This window comes from Epinephelus lanceolatus, chromosome 10 (genome assembly GCF_041903045.1).
Source record: "Epinephelus lanceolatus isolate andai-2023 chromosome 10, ASM4190304v1, whole genome shotgun sequence".
Taxonomy (NCBI): domain Eukaryota; kingdom Metazoa; phylum Chordata; class Actinopteri; order Perciformes; family Serranidae; genus Epinephelus; species Epinephelus lanceolatus.
The window spans coordinates 35,912,073-35,927,647 of record NC_135743.1 but is presented as its reverse complement, the minus strand read 5'-3'; the positions used below and the strand labels follow the sequence as shown (position 1 = coordinate 35,927,647).

General features: G+C 39.0%; 1 protein-coding gene across 1 annotated transcript; it reads right to left on the bottom strand.

The window, feature by feature from the left end:
• Positions 1 to 442: 442 nt before the first annotated feature.
• Positions 443 to 15,354, bottom strand: LOC117265584 (lysosomal-associated transmembrane protein 4B-like). The gene is made up of 7 exons (XM_033640143.2): positions 15,107 to 15,354; positions 13,892 to 14,003; positions 10,677 to 10,750; positions 10,375 to 10,497; positions 10,035 to 10,133; positions 6,064 to 6,159; positions 443 to 1,243 (listed from the first exon to the last, which is right to left on the bottom strand). Exons 1-7 carry the CDS (start codon positions 15,200 to 15,202, stop codon positions 1,163 to 1,165), a joined length of 681 nt encoding a protein of 226 aa, XP_033496034.1. The 5' UTR covers positions 15,203 to 15,354; the 3' UTR covers positions 443 to 1,162.
• Positions 15,355 to 15,575: the final 221 nt, after the last annotated feature.

The following is a 15,575-nucleotide window of genomic DNA, read 5'->3' as shown; positions in this document are numbered from 1 at the left end:
GTCACTGAAATTAGACTTTAATAGACAAACAAATGTCACTTCTTTATTTTTCATACAGCATCAGCCCTCAAGTTTGATTTTTGTGTCCTTGCAGGACATTTTGTGCCTAAGAAACAGCTTGCCAATAACTGCATCTGGTGGAGCAGACTTGTGTGTTTACAAATACCAGAAGGTCCCATTGGTTTAATTGAAAAAACACAACCGGGTCCATATTTACTGAGCTCCTGAGCGTATAGAGGCCCGATCGAGAGTCATTGCACAAGATTCCCTCGAGAAACTAATTCATAGTGACTTCAAAGAGCAAACTGATTCCAGATCAGTGCTGTCAAAATAGATAAATAGCAGCCCAAGACATTTCTCGTCTATCAGTAGAAACACACAGTTACATTTAAAGTTATGAAGGTCAACCAACACAACTCGACACTCCTGATTTTTTTAACACAAGACAATTCTGATTTGTAAATTAATAAAACAGTAAAAGAAGGTGATATGTTCGATATACACTAGGTTGCTCTTTGATCATGTCAGAATACAGGCAGACGCATTTCTTTGGGAAAACTTCCAGTCCAGGTGACACTTCACACATGGATCTATAAAGGGCACCCCATCAGATAGAAAGTTGTGAATAAAGGCAATCCAACCCTGATCAGGAGCAGAGACAAGACAAACAGGAAACACTGGACGACTCTTCACTCATTACCGTGGGCAATAAGATCGTCATTTTTGCATTTGTGCATAAGTTAGATATGAATATGAAAGGTAGCACACATAAAATACTATTACAGGTACACACAGAGCTTAAATAGCATCGATAAAAATATATAGAATCTATCAAACTTTCTAGGGCCTTATTACAACCAGGTCTAAATGCATTAAAATGCACATCATGTCTGGATTTATATAAACAGAACGGACATATGGAAGAGCTACAGTAAGAACATAAGGTCATCAATAAATAATAGGAGGGGATGAGAGGTCACGGTGGTGGTAGAGGTGTGTGCATGTACGTATGTATCGCTGCATGCATGGGTGTGCTGTAATGTTTGTGTAGCTTCAATATACCCATGAATATACTGTACACTGGAGAGGCAGTGTGGTGCATTAATCTTGCTGGGGGTTTTATTAACAGCAGGGTCCAGTCAGTAGGATGCTGGGAATGTTTTCATGCCGTAGCGGTGGTGTACGGTGGAGGAGCCTGCTTGGGAGGGAGGCTGAGACTGTCATCATACGGAGGCAGCAGCACCTGGAGATAAAAAGGAAAGAGCAGAAATAAAAGAATTTGGTTAGTATGAGTTGTCCTGTCACTTGACTTTGCAAAAAAGCAGGTACAATTCAAAATAATCAGTGTCATAATAATGATAAATCTGTCAATGTCTGTTTTGGTTTAAGTTGCATGACATCACACTGGCTTCAGTGCATTTCCAAACAGAAGGAGAATTTAACAGTAAAACCTTTTGATTAAGTGAAATATCTATAGGCCAGGAAGAGTTTAAATGGCACAGAGACAATTATGGCTTCCTAAAAATAGTCTAAACACAGACTTTTAATCAAATATATTTATGCACCATGGAGAGCTGAGTATGTAGGGCAAGGCAGCGGTTTTTATACGACACATTTCATACACAGAGAGAATCAAAATGGTGGACAGGAAGCACTTTAAGATTAAAAAAACAGAGTAAAATACATGATATTGCATTTAAAACAGCCCAAGTTAAGTTTTATTAGGTACAATAACAACATAAATGCTCTATGGACTGTATGGAAATTAATAGGGTGGGATGGTGGGGTCAGAGAAGAAGAAAGATGATGTGTTTTTTCTTTTTCAACCAACGGAGGGTTGTCTGAGTGCGTACATTTACATGCAAACTAATATTCCACTATTATTCTGAGTATGACAATATTCTGGATTTAATACAGGTCATGTAAACAGCATATTCTGTTTGGATATTCCAAATTAGAACAAGTGAAATGTGGGATATTCAAGAATTACTTGTTTACATAGGGTCTTTGGAATGTATACAGCATATTGACAATATGCGTATCAACTGGGGTTTTTACTGCAGTTTGCAACACACAGCCTCCTGCCTGTTTACGGCCGGCTCTGTGTGTTGTCAGGGATACATTGTACACAAACCAACTTACAAACAGTTTGCAAGGCAGGTGTAGAAATGCATGTCCCAAAGAATTTCACATTTCTGTTTGGAAGGAGAAGCACACTTATGTTTAAACATAAAAAGGATATCAACAGATTTTTGGATATGCACAGATTTTGCAACGCCAACCTTTTCAAGGAGGAATAAAAGACAGGGGCTGTGTTTGCACGGTTGAACAAGTCCATCACCAGTAAAAACATATTAAGCCCTCCTCCCCACCTTACTTTTGTTCCATAAAAACTAAAAGCAGCTTCACTTTACTTGGCTTTAATTCTTGGATGAGGAGACTAGTGTTTGAACAAGTAGAGGTGAGTCAATTAATTGATTTTGATTGAAGCAAAATTATTCTGCAACATTTTTCATAATGGGTCAATAGTTTAAGTCGTGCTTTAAGAAAAAAATTACCAAAAATTACAAATGACCAAAATGTACTGGTCACAGTTCTCATATGTGAATATATGCTGGTTTTCTTAGTTAGTAGTTAGTATTTTTCTGGACTTTTGTCAATCAAAAAGAGAAGGTTTAAATATGGACTTGGGCAGTTGGGAATTGTGATGGGATTTTCCCTCTTTTTGTGAGGCATTTCATAGACCAAAAGATTTATAAATTAACTGAAGAAATAATCACTAATGCAAAACAACAGCTAGTTGCAGCCTTATGACCATTCACATATGTTTCACGGGTTGATACTGAAGCAAATGAGCAGAAATGTATTTTGATTTGAAACCATGACTATCTGCAAGGCTGAAGCAGAGCAGTGAACAACTGTTTCAGAGCAAAAAGGGAAATGTAGTACACAGAGTGTCCTGAATAATGTGGGGGATGAATCAGATATAGGACACTATGCCATGTGACCAAAACAAATGCAGGTGTTGGCATCCAGATTTAGTTTTAAAGCAGTTCACAGACTCTCTAACTAGAGAGGGCAGACTTGCTTATTCATCCTCTGCTATTCATCATTCACACTCAAAGTAAGGATGTTTCTCTGTAGGTTTACACTCCCAAAAGCAATCATTTGTTTGTCATTACCACTTTTCTCTGATGTGCCATGATAAACCTGTTCACGTCTTTACAACATTCAGAAGAAAGTCTTTTATTCAATCAAATGCACAAATCTAAGCTTCCTCTCTGCTCGTCTCTTTCTCAGGTAATCAACCAGGAAGCAAAGCTGAGACTGTGTGGAGTCAGAACATCTTCGGTGTGACTCAACACCCTGGTTTTGCTGTTGACACCATGGTTAACAGAAATGGAGGCTCTCTCAATGGTTCAGTTGATTTCATATACAACAACAGCATGTGTCTGACCTGTGTCTCCCATGTTTTAAACAATGAGCCATTGAGGGTTTCAGCACACATGTGCAGACTCAGTCTTTCCTCAGTGAAGGTGAACCACCCTGATCTTTTGAGAATGACATGGACATTAAGTAATCAATTTCCTTCAACAGCCTCTACTAGTGACTCCTACATGGATCAATGCCCCCTTGATCTGTAGTGGCCTGTACAGCAATTGATGGACACCCTCTCAAAACATGACTGAATGAATAAGAAGCTGGCTTTTGAGGGCAAAGATCAGAACAGTTGCCAGATAAATTGTTGGCATTGTACATTTCTGCAAACCATGTGTTACCTTTTTATGTTTCATACAAATCATATCAACATTTCTAAAGTGATGTAGTTCCAATTACATTAGCTTGTGCTAGCTAGCTACAACCAATGAAATCTAGTAGCTGCAGCCATCAGTTAGAAAAGACCTGATGTTTCACAAATGACTAGAATTTCGAATTGTAAATGTGCCACTGCTATCACTGTAAACTGTGTATGTGCTCTGCATGAATAAAAAGATTGACAGGTGTAATTGACAGGCGTAGCAACAGTGATTACTGATTGCGGAGCTTAGCATACAGTTCAATCATCACCCGTTTTATAAAGAGAAATTGATGTTCATTTTGTTCTGTGAGGCATTTAAAGGGTTACTTATTGCAGCTCCTTTATTGCCAAATGAAGCACCTGACTGTGGGTGTGAGTGTATGTGCAGGAATTTTGCTCATACGGGACGCATTAGTGGACCTTTGACCTAACTGCTGTGTAACTGATGCATAGTCATGCAAGCTGCTAACCAAAAGCCACAAACCTGCCTGTGGTCTGTGGGGAGCTCTAATTGAATATGTCAAGTTCTAATTGAAAAAGCATACCTGCAGAGGTGAGACTAATAAAGGGGCAGACCGCTGTTTTTCTGGCACTTTTCACTAATGATGTCAGAGAGTTACAGAGCAGCCTCCTGTTCCTCTCTTTACAGCTCTGGTGTTTTATCCATCAGGAGTTTCTGTTTCGTAGAAGCCCTTAACATCACATAAAGCCACATGGTGTATAAAGCTGTCAGGTGTGGTGGATTGTTTTAAATTGTGTGGAATGTTACACTCAGAGGAGACTTCAGACTGAGGAAGGGGTTTTTTATACTTGTAAAGCTCAACATACTGCAAGGTCAACAGCTCCTTGTGTGTTCATGATGAAAAATGTCCACAATAGTCACAACAGTTCATTAGTGTTTCTACAGCCTACTTTTTCCTCTCCCTTCAGTCAAGGTATAATCAGTTATAATAAGTGTGTGGGCAGCAGGGTAACAGCGGTCAGGGGGCCAGGCCTGAGCAACAGAACACCGACATGAGACCCAGACAGAGCTCACTTAACTGTACCACTTACTGTTACTACTGTGCCTCCGCCACCATTATAATGGCTTTGCCAGCAATGGAGCCACATCTCTCCATCCAAGTCTGTTCTTTCATCCATGTAAGCCTGTGTAAAACTACCTGCTGCGACAGCCCATCTTTATACTTCCTTCCTCCCCCAACATGACGGCTTTACAGTTGCCAGACTGGCCTACCTACGCAGATGATTAAAAGTGACTTGTGGTCTGGACTGAATAAGGTAATCATTTTTCTGCAGAAGTGGAATTAAACAGCAAATCGAGATATTCTTTTATGTTGGATCTCTAGATGACAATGAATGTAGGCATAAAGGATAGTTTAATGGACTATGAATTTGGTAACATATAGTACACGTGCACAGTGATGATATTTTTCTCACTCATTGTCATGTCTACATTTTATTAATTATTTTAATCTGCTGTGGAAATATTTCTCTTACAGTTAACGCTGACAAAAGTATTTGTTCAGCTGTACACTGCGTGTGAGGTAGGTCTGCAGTGCTGGTGTTAAAGCGAGAGTGCACAAAGACGTTTGTGACAGCTCATTGGAAAATGTGATTTACATTCACCATCCATGGTCTAACAGAAAAAAAATAGCAGAAAAAAAATGTTTTTCTACAGATTCCCTCAACTGTGGCCTGACCTACCAGAAAACTGACCAGCTAATCAGAGCTTAGCCCATGCTCTTCCATCTTCTGTTTAAAAGGTAAGTCTAGTCATATTCTCTTTGTTTCTTTTTATCAACAAAAAACAGTTCTAACAAGAACTGATGCTACTACAAAATGGTGCCAGTTCAACCAAAGATACAGTATGTCAATATACTGTTCCATGCTGTAGAGCTCCATTACTGTCCAAAATTGATTTCAAATCTTCAGTGAGCCACACTATTGCACATTGTGACATGTTCCCTCATTACTATTTAATTAATCCACCATTGAAACATTCCAAGACTTTACTCTGGTTTAAATCAATTTTGCGAAAAACTACAGTGCTGAGCTGGTATTAGAAACCACTGAGCCTTTAAAAAATGAATCTGTATACTTTTTTTTTTTTTTTAAAGATTGACATTGTTTCACTAAAACACAACAGGCTTAGGGCCAGAGGGAAAGTATTGAGAGACAGACTGGTTTCTGTCTTTTCACAGGATTTGTTGACACAGAAAAATACAGCACATGATATCCCCATACTTATGTGATATGTGTCTTACCGTGGTGTCATTGGTCGTGACATAGAGCAGAACTTCAGAAGAACCCCGGCCGCTCACATATCTGTAGCAGTTCCACACACATGCTATCAGGTAGGCCTGATATCAGAAAGAACACAATCACAGATTAGAAGCTTTAACTGCATGACATCAACATCATCTGCTATTTAGCAAAAATCAGAAATACTAAGTAGGGTTATGGTAGGTGATATGTAATTTGGTTATGAGTAAGTAAACATATTTGGCTTCGCATTACAAAACAGAAATGGTTGTTAGCCAAACTAGAAGCATGGCTGTATGAATGGCAATATTGGTCTGTCCACAACTTTGGTCAAAACTCAAATATCTCAAAAAACGTTTTAAAGATGTAGTTGATAAAAAAAAACCTTTTTGTCATATTTTCTGAAACTGTCACTATATCCTGACAGTAGCATATAAGACAGAAAGTCTATAATGAGTCATGCTCCATCTAAAGGCATTTGCAAAAAAACACCACACCTGAACAAAAACAACCAATCAGAGCCAAGGAGTCTCTAATGCAGCTGCAAATCATGTCAATCACTGCTTGTGAACTGCTATCAAACTGTCAAACTAGGCAGCGCTGATCAAATATTAATCGAGATTCTGTTATAGCATTGCCTATTTCACACCTCAAATGTTTTCAGAAACATATTTTAGTGTACTGTTTAGGTGTAAAATGAGAAAGTTTGTGACCCGGCAGCCATGTTGAAAACATGGGCTGGAGAAAACTTTCACATTTCAAAGCTAAACAGTACACTAAAATGTGTTTCTGAAAACATCTGTCTCATGTGGATGGAGTGACAGTGTCAGCCAATATGACAAAATGTTAGTTTTATAAAAGTTACCCATGATATATTTAATGTGTAGCCATGAAATATTGTACAGACACACACAAATATAGCCTCACAGAGCTGCTAACATTGAGCGCGTTTACATGCACACTAATAAACCGATCATTATCTGATTTCTGGAGTTACCTGATTATTCAAGTGGTCATGTGAACAGCATAATCCAATAGGCTTTATCAGATAAAAGCCATTATCTGATTATGAGAAATCAGATAAACACACCTAGCTTTTTCCCTAATAGTCAGATTATTCGGTGAATGTATACCCTTTAATCTGGTTTCTTTCGGGTTTTGCTATTTTATACTCCCACTCCACTACATTTTAGAGGGAAATATTGTACTTTCTACTCCACTACATTAACCTGACAGCTTTTGTTTCCTTTCAGAAAAAGATTTTACATAAAATAATATATTTTTATATTCTCAGTGTTTAAATTGTCACTTTTATTTTATTTTACTTATATGTTATGCACTTTGTGTGACAAGTTTATGTACAATACACTTGTATATTGCACTTTGCAGTACTTTTACTCCGAATCTACCCAAAGTATGTAAAATTGGCTCCACATTGATAAACTACACATTAGAACGCTCTCACATGTATTTGTTAATGATAAAAACAAACAGTACTGTAAGAATATAAGCTGTCAGCATGATGAGTGCTTTATTTTGCAAATATATGACTTGCGTACTTTTCGAGGTTTTTCAAGCATATGAGTACCTACTGTAACAGGAAGTTTGAGTTTTATATCATGTACTTGGGGAGAAATCCAACTGAAGGACAGAATCATGTAAACCAGGTTTTTCTGATTATCAGATTATTGAAGTGCACGTAAACGCATCAAATCGGATTATTACCATTACCTGATTATTCCCAGTTATCTGATTATTGTGCACATGTAACCGTGCTCATTGTTGTAGACTCTTAATCTTTTTATAATTTCGGTTTGTTGTAGTGAAGCCCGCAAGTTTTAAAACAGTGTTGTGGTTTCAGCTTTTCCTCATTATTATGTAACATTTCATTTCATCCCTTGAGGAAAGTTGTGGTGTAAGTGTTACATTTTTGTCCCATATTTTATTTTTGCACACAGACAGACACAGCTGGCGCCATGACAACATGCACATCATGTCTCATAGTGAAAAAGTGGATGTAATAAAAGTATGTTATTCAAAGAAACTCTCACTAACACTGAGAATAACTCACATAACATACAGATGATAGTAATCCAATCACCTGCTTGTTGAATTCAAACTGTTTTCAGATTCTATTTGAGGGCTATTCATCGCTTTAGAGTATTAAAAACAAGTTCCTGTTGTTCTCCGTCATCCAGGAATCATCTACCTCTCAGCAGGCAGCTTGTTACTGCAACTCTTCAGCCAAACACAACACCATCTGCTAAATCCATCCACTAGCACAAACCCAAAGCCAGACTGAGCTTTCTAACTTCTATAATAACCCAATTAAGAAGTCACTTTAATGCTCTGGCAGCTAGGTTATTTTAACAGCCTCCATGGGAACCTGCAGAGATCCCTTTTCAGCAAGAGATCACTCAATTTAGCTTCTATTCCACTGCAAATGGCAGTGTGATAATGACACTGACTGTGCAAAGCAAATTATTCCATCACTCAGAAATGACTTCACACAACTGCTGATCCAAATACAGATTCTGAGGAAACTACATAAGGGTTTCCGATAGAAATCCCCTTACTTATGACAGTCCAAACCATATTATAAACTGTTTAGTAGCAGTTTGTCTTATAATCTCAGACTTAACATTAGTTATTACAGAATATGTTTTTGGTTGTTAGCAGAGTTGCGGCGTAACCACAACAACATATCCGACAGCTTAATAGATCTGTCATTACACAATACAAACCCAAAACAAATTAACAAGCCTAAGAGTCTACAAATGAATGAAATGAAAAAAAGTATGATGTCTGAATTCCATTTAGCTGCTTTAGTCCCGGTATTGTGCAAGATGGCTTACTGTCACACAATCATGGCTTACTGGGACACTTAAATAAAACAGAGCCACCATTACTGTCACTTGTAACTGGGCATAATGCTTTTTTCACTATAATAAGTCAAAGCTGTCTGCTGTAATAAAAAGGCTTATTGGACAGCATCTGCTGTGAGATGCATGACTCTTGCCAAAAACCTTCCAGGATGATTTGAAATGAAATTCGATGGGGCTCCCAAAACATAAAAAACTTATCTTTAAAAGAAAAATCATAACATTTTATACATTCCTCAGAACTGGTGAAAGCAAATCCACTAGTCATCATAAAATCACATCTGGGCAGAAAGTTACATAAAAAGCAGGTGCCTGTGTCACAACCATGCATAATACATCTTTTCTGCTGTAAGATAATGTGTTATGCTGCAAATATAAGCCTGGCAACCCTGCAAAGAACTTTAAGTGCTGCTACATGTATGGAGAAGATTATGTAAATTAAAGGGACAGTTCACCTGAAAATCAAAAATACATATTTTTACTCTTACCAAAAAACATACATTTGAAAAACGTTCTCTTTCCAGAAATCATGACCCAGTTACTTAAGATCATTCACAGACCTTGTTGTGAGCAGTTTCGTTTTCTTTGTGTAGAACTACACCTGCCGACCATATCACTGGGCAGAAGGAAGTGTATCTATTTCTGGACAAGAGGCTCGTGCTCGTGACAGCACGAGATGTACACATAAATGTTGTCCTCCTTAGTTGAGCTGTAACATTTGCTAGCTCAGTGGTGCTAGGTGAGCTAGCAGGAGGGGGCTATTTAGTTTGGTAGAAAGAAATTAGTTCCTATGAAACTGTTCACAACATAATCTGTGGATCATCTTGAGTAACAGGGTCATGATTTCTGGAAAGAGACATTGCTGTTCAGTTTTTCAAATGTATTTTTTGGCGCTTTGAGCACCACAAGCTGAGTGCCATCTAGTTTCACTATACTGGAGACAAGGGAAGCATCTCTACAGTCGATATCTCCAACCCTCGGCAACTCATACCAAAACAATCCACACTGATAGACAGCACTACAGGTAAGATGAAAAATATGATTGATTTGATTTTTGGTTGAAAGGCCCCTTTGAGGTAAGACAACATTACCTTGAAGCCGAGAATAGAGCCAATGAAGAGCAGCACGATGAAGACCAAGCAGACATTACTGAGGGCAGCGATCTCCTCTTTGTAAGGGAAGTTATCAGGCTGTACGGGAGTCAAAAAAACAAAACCAGCAGAGGGATCATTTGAGGTTAAATGAGCACCGGTCTTAAGATAGTAAAAGCATCTGTAGTTGTACATTAATAACTACTGACATGGTAAATGAGTAATGCCAAGTTAAAAGCTTACACAAATCATGAAATTTGTGAACCACAAAGAAGTCAATATTGTGCTGTTAGATATCACTGACTTCACTTTTAAGATGAAAACACTCAAGATTTCTCACCAGTTGCTGCAGGTAATCCTGTATCGTGTTTGGGTAAACCACAATGCTGACAGCGACCAGGGTGTTGAGAGCAAAGTCAAATATCTGGTAGCAGAAAAATGGGATGATCCAGGCGGCACGCAGCTGAAACAGAGATATGTCTTTTAGGTTTATAGGTTAGGCTGATGAGGTGAATCTGAGGGCAGAGAAACATGCTGAGCTCTTTAACCAACACTGTGGACATACTGTAAATCAGAGCTTGAACTGGGTCGCAGGGAGATTACAGTGTGTTTACAATAAAATCTAATGAATCATTTGTTTACCTTGTATGCACCATATGTTGCCATCCCACATATAAGTATCATCAGCAGAGAGATCGCCGAGGCAATGCACATGTCTGTAGCAGAGAGAAGTGTAGTTAAAAGCCAGTGAGAGTCTGTGTGAGGTCACTTTGGTTGAGGCACATACAATTCCAAATCAGATTTATGAAAATGTTCACAACATCATGTTCAGCTGATCTACCGAAAACAAATTCTGTACAGACGAGCTGCATCTGTCAGCCACACAAGGAATTAACATCTACTCTGTCATTTGCTCCATGTCAGCTTGACCTCATCAAGTCTACATAACACAACTAATCATTCTGTTACATAAGGACAGCAGCAGGCAAAACCAAAATATAGTACAAGTGGCACTACTGGGGAAAACAGTGAATTTAATTTAACATTTCTCCATCCTGTGACTTGCTTAAATACAATACCAGATATCTATTATAAAATGACAATACATATTTTGTAGCTCTGAGTCACAGGATGAATCACATTTGCTCATAAAAGGGCTTTAAAATGTTGCGAGAGGCAATATAACACTTCTTTTTCAGAGTCTAATTTAGGTGAGCGTCAAAAGGCAGACAGAATCAGGTGTCTGGAAAATCAAAAACCAGTGATTAAAAATGCCATTAATAGAGGAAACTGTGACAAGCCAAGTTTTTTTTATAGAAACAAGCTGTAAACACAACTCTGTGATATAGATATATCAACTTTTAAGTTGATATGTTAGCTTAATAAATACCGATCAGCCAAAACATTAAAACCATTGGTGGGTGAAGTGAATAACATTGACGGTCTTGTTACAGTGCAATGTTCTGCTGGGAAAACTTGGGTCCTGGCATTCATGCTCCACCCACCCGAACACCGTTGCAGACAAAATAAACCCCCTCACTGTCCCACAGATATTTGATCAGATGGGATCTGGGGAATGTGGAGGCCAGGTTGATGCCTTGAGCTCTTTGTCACGTTCCTCGGACAATTCCTGAGCAGTTTTTGTGGTGTGGTGTGGCGTGTTGTCCTGCTGGGGGGGCCACAGCTACTGGGGAGTGCTGTTGTGCCTGGTCTGCACTGGTGTTTAAGTGGGTGGATCGTGTCAGGTGGCATCCACACGAATGTCAGAACACCAACATTTCCCAACAGAACATTGCATTCACTTCACCTGTCAGTGGTTTTAATGTTTTGGCTCATCGGTGTATCGTCAACTAGTTAAAAGTTGCCTATTTAGACATTGTTTGGATTTAATGTGGCCATTTGGTGAATGCAAGTCCAATATGCCCTTTTCTTTTAGCTCTGTTTTTGGTTTCCACCAAGTCCTGAGGGAAGGGAGTCATCCCTATGTTCTTAGGGTCCTATGTCTCTTAATATTATATCTATTATTATAAAAGATTGGTAAGGGCAAGCTTCACAGTTCAAACTGCAAATGAACAAAGGGATATTGACATTTTAAATGTAGTTTGAATGGTAAAAATCCGTTCAGCCACTGTAGCTATATCAATATCTAAAGTGAAGAATTTTGCCCAGAAGTATGGGCATATGTTTCAAGGAGTGTAACATCAGTAGACTATAAGCTTGGGTGGATAATTTCAACATATTGACCCAGGGAAATGTACATTGAACATATGACCCAAGGGAAAACATTGTTGATAAGTCTCCTTAAGGAGCCATATTTAGAGGATACTGAGCTGGGAAACATCGCACCTGAGAACATAAACACACTTTTATCTGGCTGCGAAGTGCTGCTCTGTGTTCACCAGCTAGTTGCTAACTTTGTCTGTTTGTCATTTGGTGCTGGACAGGTATTATTCAGTGTTTTTTAGAGCTATTCCACTAAAAAATTACCTGTCTGTCCCTGCCGAAAACAACACTATGAGAGTGGTGAGGGATTAGCCTAGCTTAGTATGAAGACTGGAAGTGTAGGGAAACAGCTAGCTTGGCTCTGTAGCCTATAGCTAACCAATTAACACACTAAATGTCATTTCAAGATGACACAAAGACAATGTTAAAACATTATTTGAAATTTAAGGAGAGTTGTGTGCTGTACCTACTTCCTGGCAAACACGGGTGTTCATTAGTTAGCTTTAGAAATGTTGATAAGTGTATTTCTGGAAAGAGACATGATGCTAACTGTCCAGTCTTTATGCTAGCTAAGCTAAACTAAACTAAGCTAAGCTAAGCTAAGCTCAGCTAATCACCTCTTGACTCCAGTATCAATCTTTTCATCTACCTCAGCATGAACATATTTGCAAAAATGTCATACTATTTAATTAGAAAAGTTCAGTTACTGTGACATGGTGTGAGAAATCCATAATTTTGTCCCTTTAGTGTTCATTATCTAGAACAATTTTTGAGGAATATGTTAAAATAGAAATAGCAGAGCACTGCCTGATGGATTTGCTGTTTTGTCTATCTCACAGCTTGATGTCCTGTTTTGAAGATTTGATGCCCTAAATAGCTGCTGTGCAGGCTTTGATGCTGTATTGAATTATATTTTGAGCCAGTGCCTCAAAAATAATGACTAGTGCCTCTGTCAACAAAAAGCACAGTCTCCAACACACGCTGAGTTATTTGGCTGAAAAAGCAACTATAAGGTCGAGGGTCTCTTTCAGCTGATTTTCTGATTCATTATTCAGTGGAATTAGCGGCATATTTCCGACCCATATGGAGTGGCAGAAGGGTAAAAATTCAAAAAACACCATAGTCACATCTGATCATTCGACAGTGCTAAAATAACTGAGCAACATAACAGCGTTCTTATTATGAACAGAAGTCATTTTTCTGGCTGAGAGTGTCCTAACGCCCAGCCTGCAGTAATGAATCATAGGACACCCTAATCCCTTGGAAGTGGGACAATACAGTCATTCCCAATCAGAGGCTACCAGCAGCATGTGCTGTGGCCCACCTCCAGTCAGACTGTTCCACTGTGCACCTGGTCTGTTAAGAAGGCTTTTCAAAGTGCTCGGCACAGATGGACATTAGGCTTGCATGTCTGTGGCTTTGGGTGTTTGATTTTGAGAGAAGTGCTGACCTTCGTCTAGACAATTGTGTGAGGTCCCTCTAATAACACAATAAATCATCCTATTAGTCAGCTGACAACCCTATTGAGGGTGTCACTCCGCGCAAGCCCAGATTAAGTCATCTGTCACAGTCAGTTGTTTTGAGATCTACTTTCAGGTAGAACATTAGAAACAGTGGCCTGCTGGGCTACTTACTGGCGTCATCCATGACATCCAGGTCATTAGCCAACTCAGCGCTGGTCAGGTGGTACTGCTCAGGATCACTGAGGGCTGTGAGCAGGATGAGTAACACCACGGCATTGATGAGCTTAGGGACAGAGAACATATGGGTAGATAAAGGCAACAATATGGGCAGACAGGTGGGGGGCAATATGGGCAGGTGAAAGTAGAACATTGCAAAAGGGCAGATGCTGAATATAGATTTCAAAATGGTCATGAGCTGCAGAGCAACAAACCCCAAATAATTACAGCTCATCCTCGATATAGTGTAGCTATGTTAAATTACATATCTACAGTAAAAGCTCTAAGTTCAGGCACATACATGAGCTTTGTATTGGTCTGTCGGGCACAGCTAATTATGCATATGACTCATACATCCCCATTGATCAGGTGAATGTCATGGAAAATTCTCTGCAGTCAATAGGCAGCCTGACACAAAACCTGCTACCTGAAGAGGCCAAGTGCTAATTTATTCATAGGGAGCAGAGAGAGGATTTTTCCACATGTGGTGTTTGGTTCAGTCAACCCTCCCCTGCACAACAGAGGCATGTGTTCAAGAGAAGAAATCTTACAATGACAGCTAAATAGCACAGAAAAGAGGGTACTTATATTTCCATACTTTCATTCAGTAAAATAGTAATAATAATAATAGTTATTTCTTATCTAAAACATTCACGGTCTTTAATATGATCATGTCTAGTATCAATGATGTAGAGGAGAATAACCATTAATAATTGAATGGCACATTCAATAACACAAACAGAGGGTTCATGTATTTTCATGTTTTGATTAAGTTTGTTCACATCAGAAAGGTTTCCAATATCATTTACAGTCATGTATAGAATCAGTGACGTAGAGGAGGATAAAGGCACCAAAACCTGAGTGACTATTGCCCATTTTTACACAGAACACTCCCTCTACAAAAATACATTATTAATTTAGAGTATAACAAAATAACACACTTTAAGGTTTGCTGTGATGTTTTTTAAAGAGGAGAATAATTCAATCTTTTTCTTAAATTAAGTGAGAATATGGGTTTTATTAATAATGGAATACACTCTAAAACCCAGCAGTATCATGAAAATAAGCACACAGTATGAATGGTTTGTGACGAGGTCATGTTTTCCCTGATGGTTTGTTTCTGGATGTCTACATGGAGGCAGTGAGTGACAGGCGATAGGCGGTGCTCACCATGTACCAGACCCCCAGGATGATGGTTCCTGTGCGGACATGGCAGCACAGACAGCAGCTTGTGGAGTACCAGCGGTCCCACGGGGAGATCATCATCTTCTCTGCTTGTCTGATCACAGCTGCGCGAGCATTTAAAAACGATATCGGTGTTAGTTCAAGATAAAAACAGCCCCGCGGTCCTGTCAGCGTCTGCGAACAGTCGGTCCTCCGTAGAGACTGACGTGCTGGATCCTTCTGCCTCTGACCTGTCCGTTACTTATTATTACCGTGAGCAGATTAACGGAGCGGAGCGCAGAGTGTCAAGCCAGCGTCAGGGGAAATACGACTTCCGGTTTCAAAATAAATCACAGACAATTAATTTGTGTTGACAGCTTTAGTATGGTGTATGACAACATTTCAAGGGTAAAGTTTTAGGCGAATTTACCTTTCATTCTTGTCAGTATTATTTATCCCTTTAACGTCCACACTA

Bases quoted from the DNA above. Each gene is read 5' to 3' on its own strand.
- LOC117265584 (XM_033640143.2), bottom strand. From the start codon at position 15,202: ATGATGATCTCCCCGTGGGACCGCTGGTACTCCACAAGCTGCTGTCTG. The intron at 10,134-10,374 runs GTGAGAAATCTT...ACTCCCGTACAG, and splicing joins AGGATTACCTGCAGCAACTG to CCTGATAACTTCCCTTACAA. The intron at 1,244-6,063 runs GTAAGACACATA...TTTTATCTCCAG, and splicing joins TCACGACCAATGACACCACG to GTGCTGCTGCCTCCGTATGA.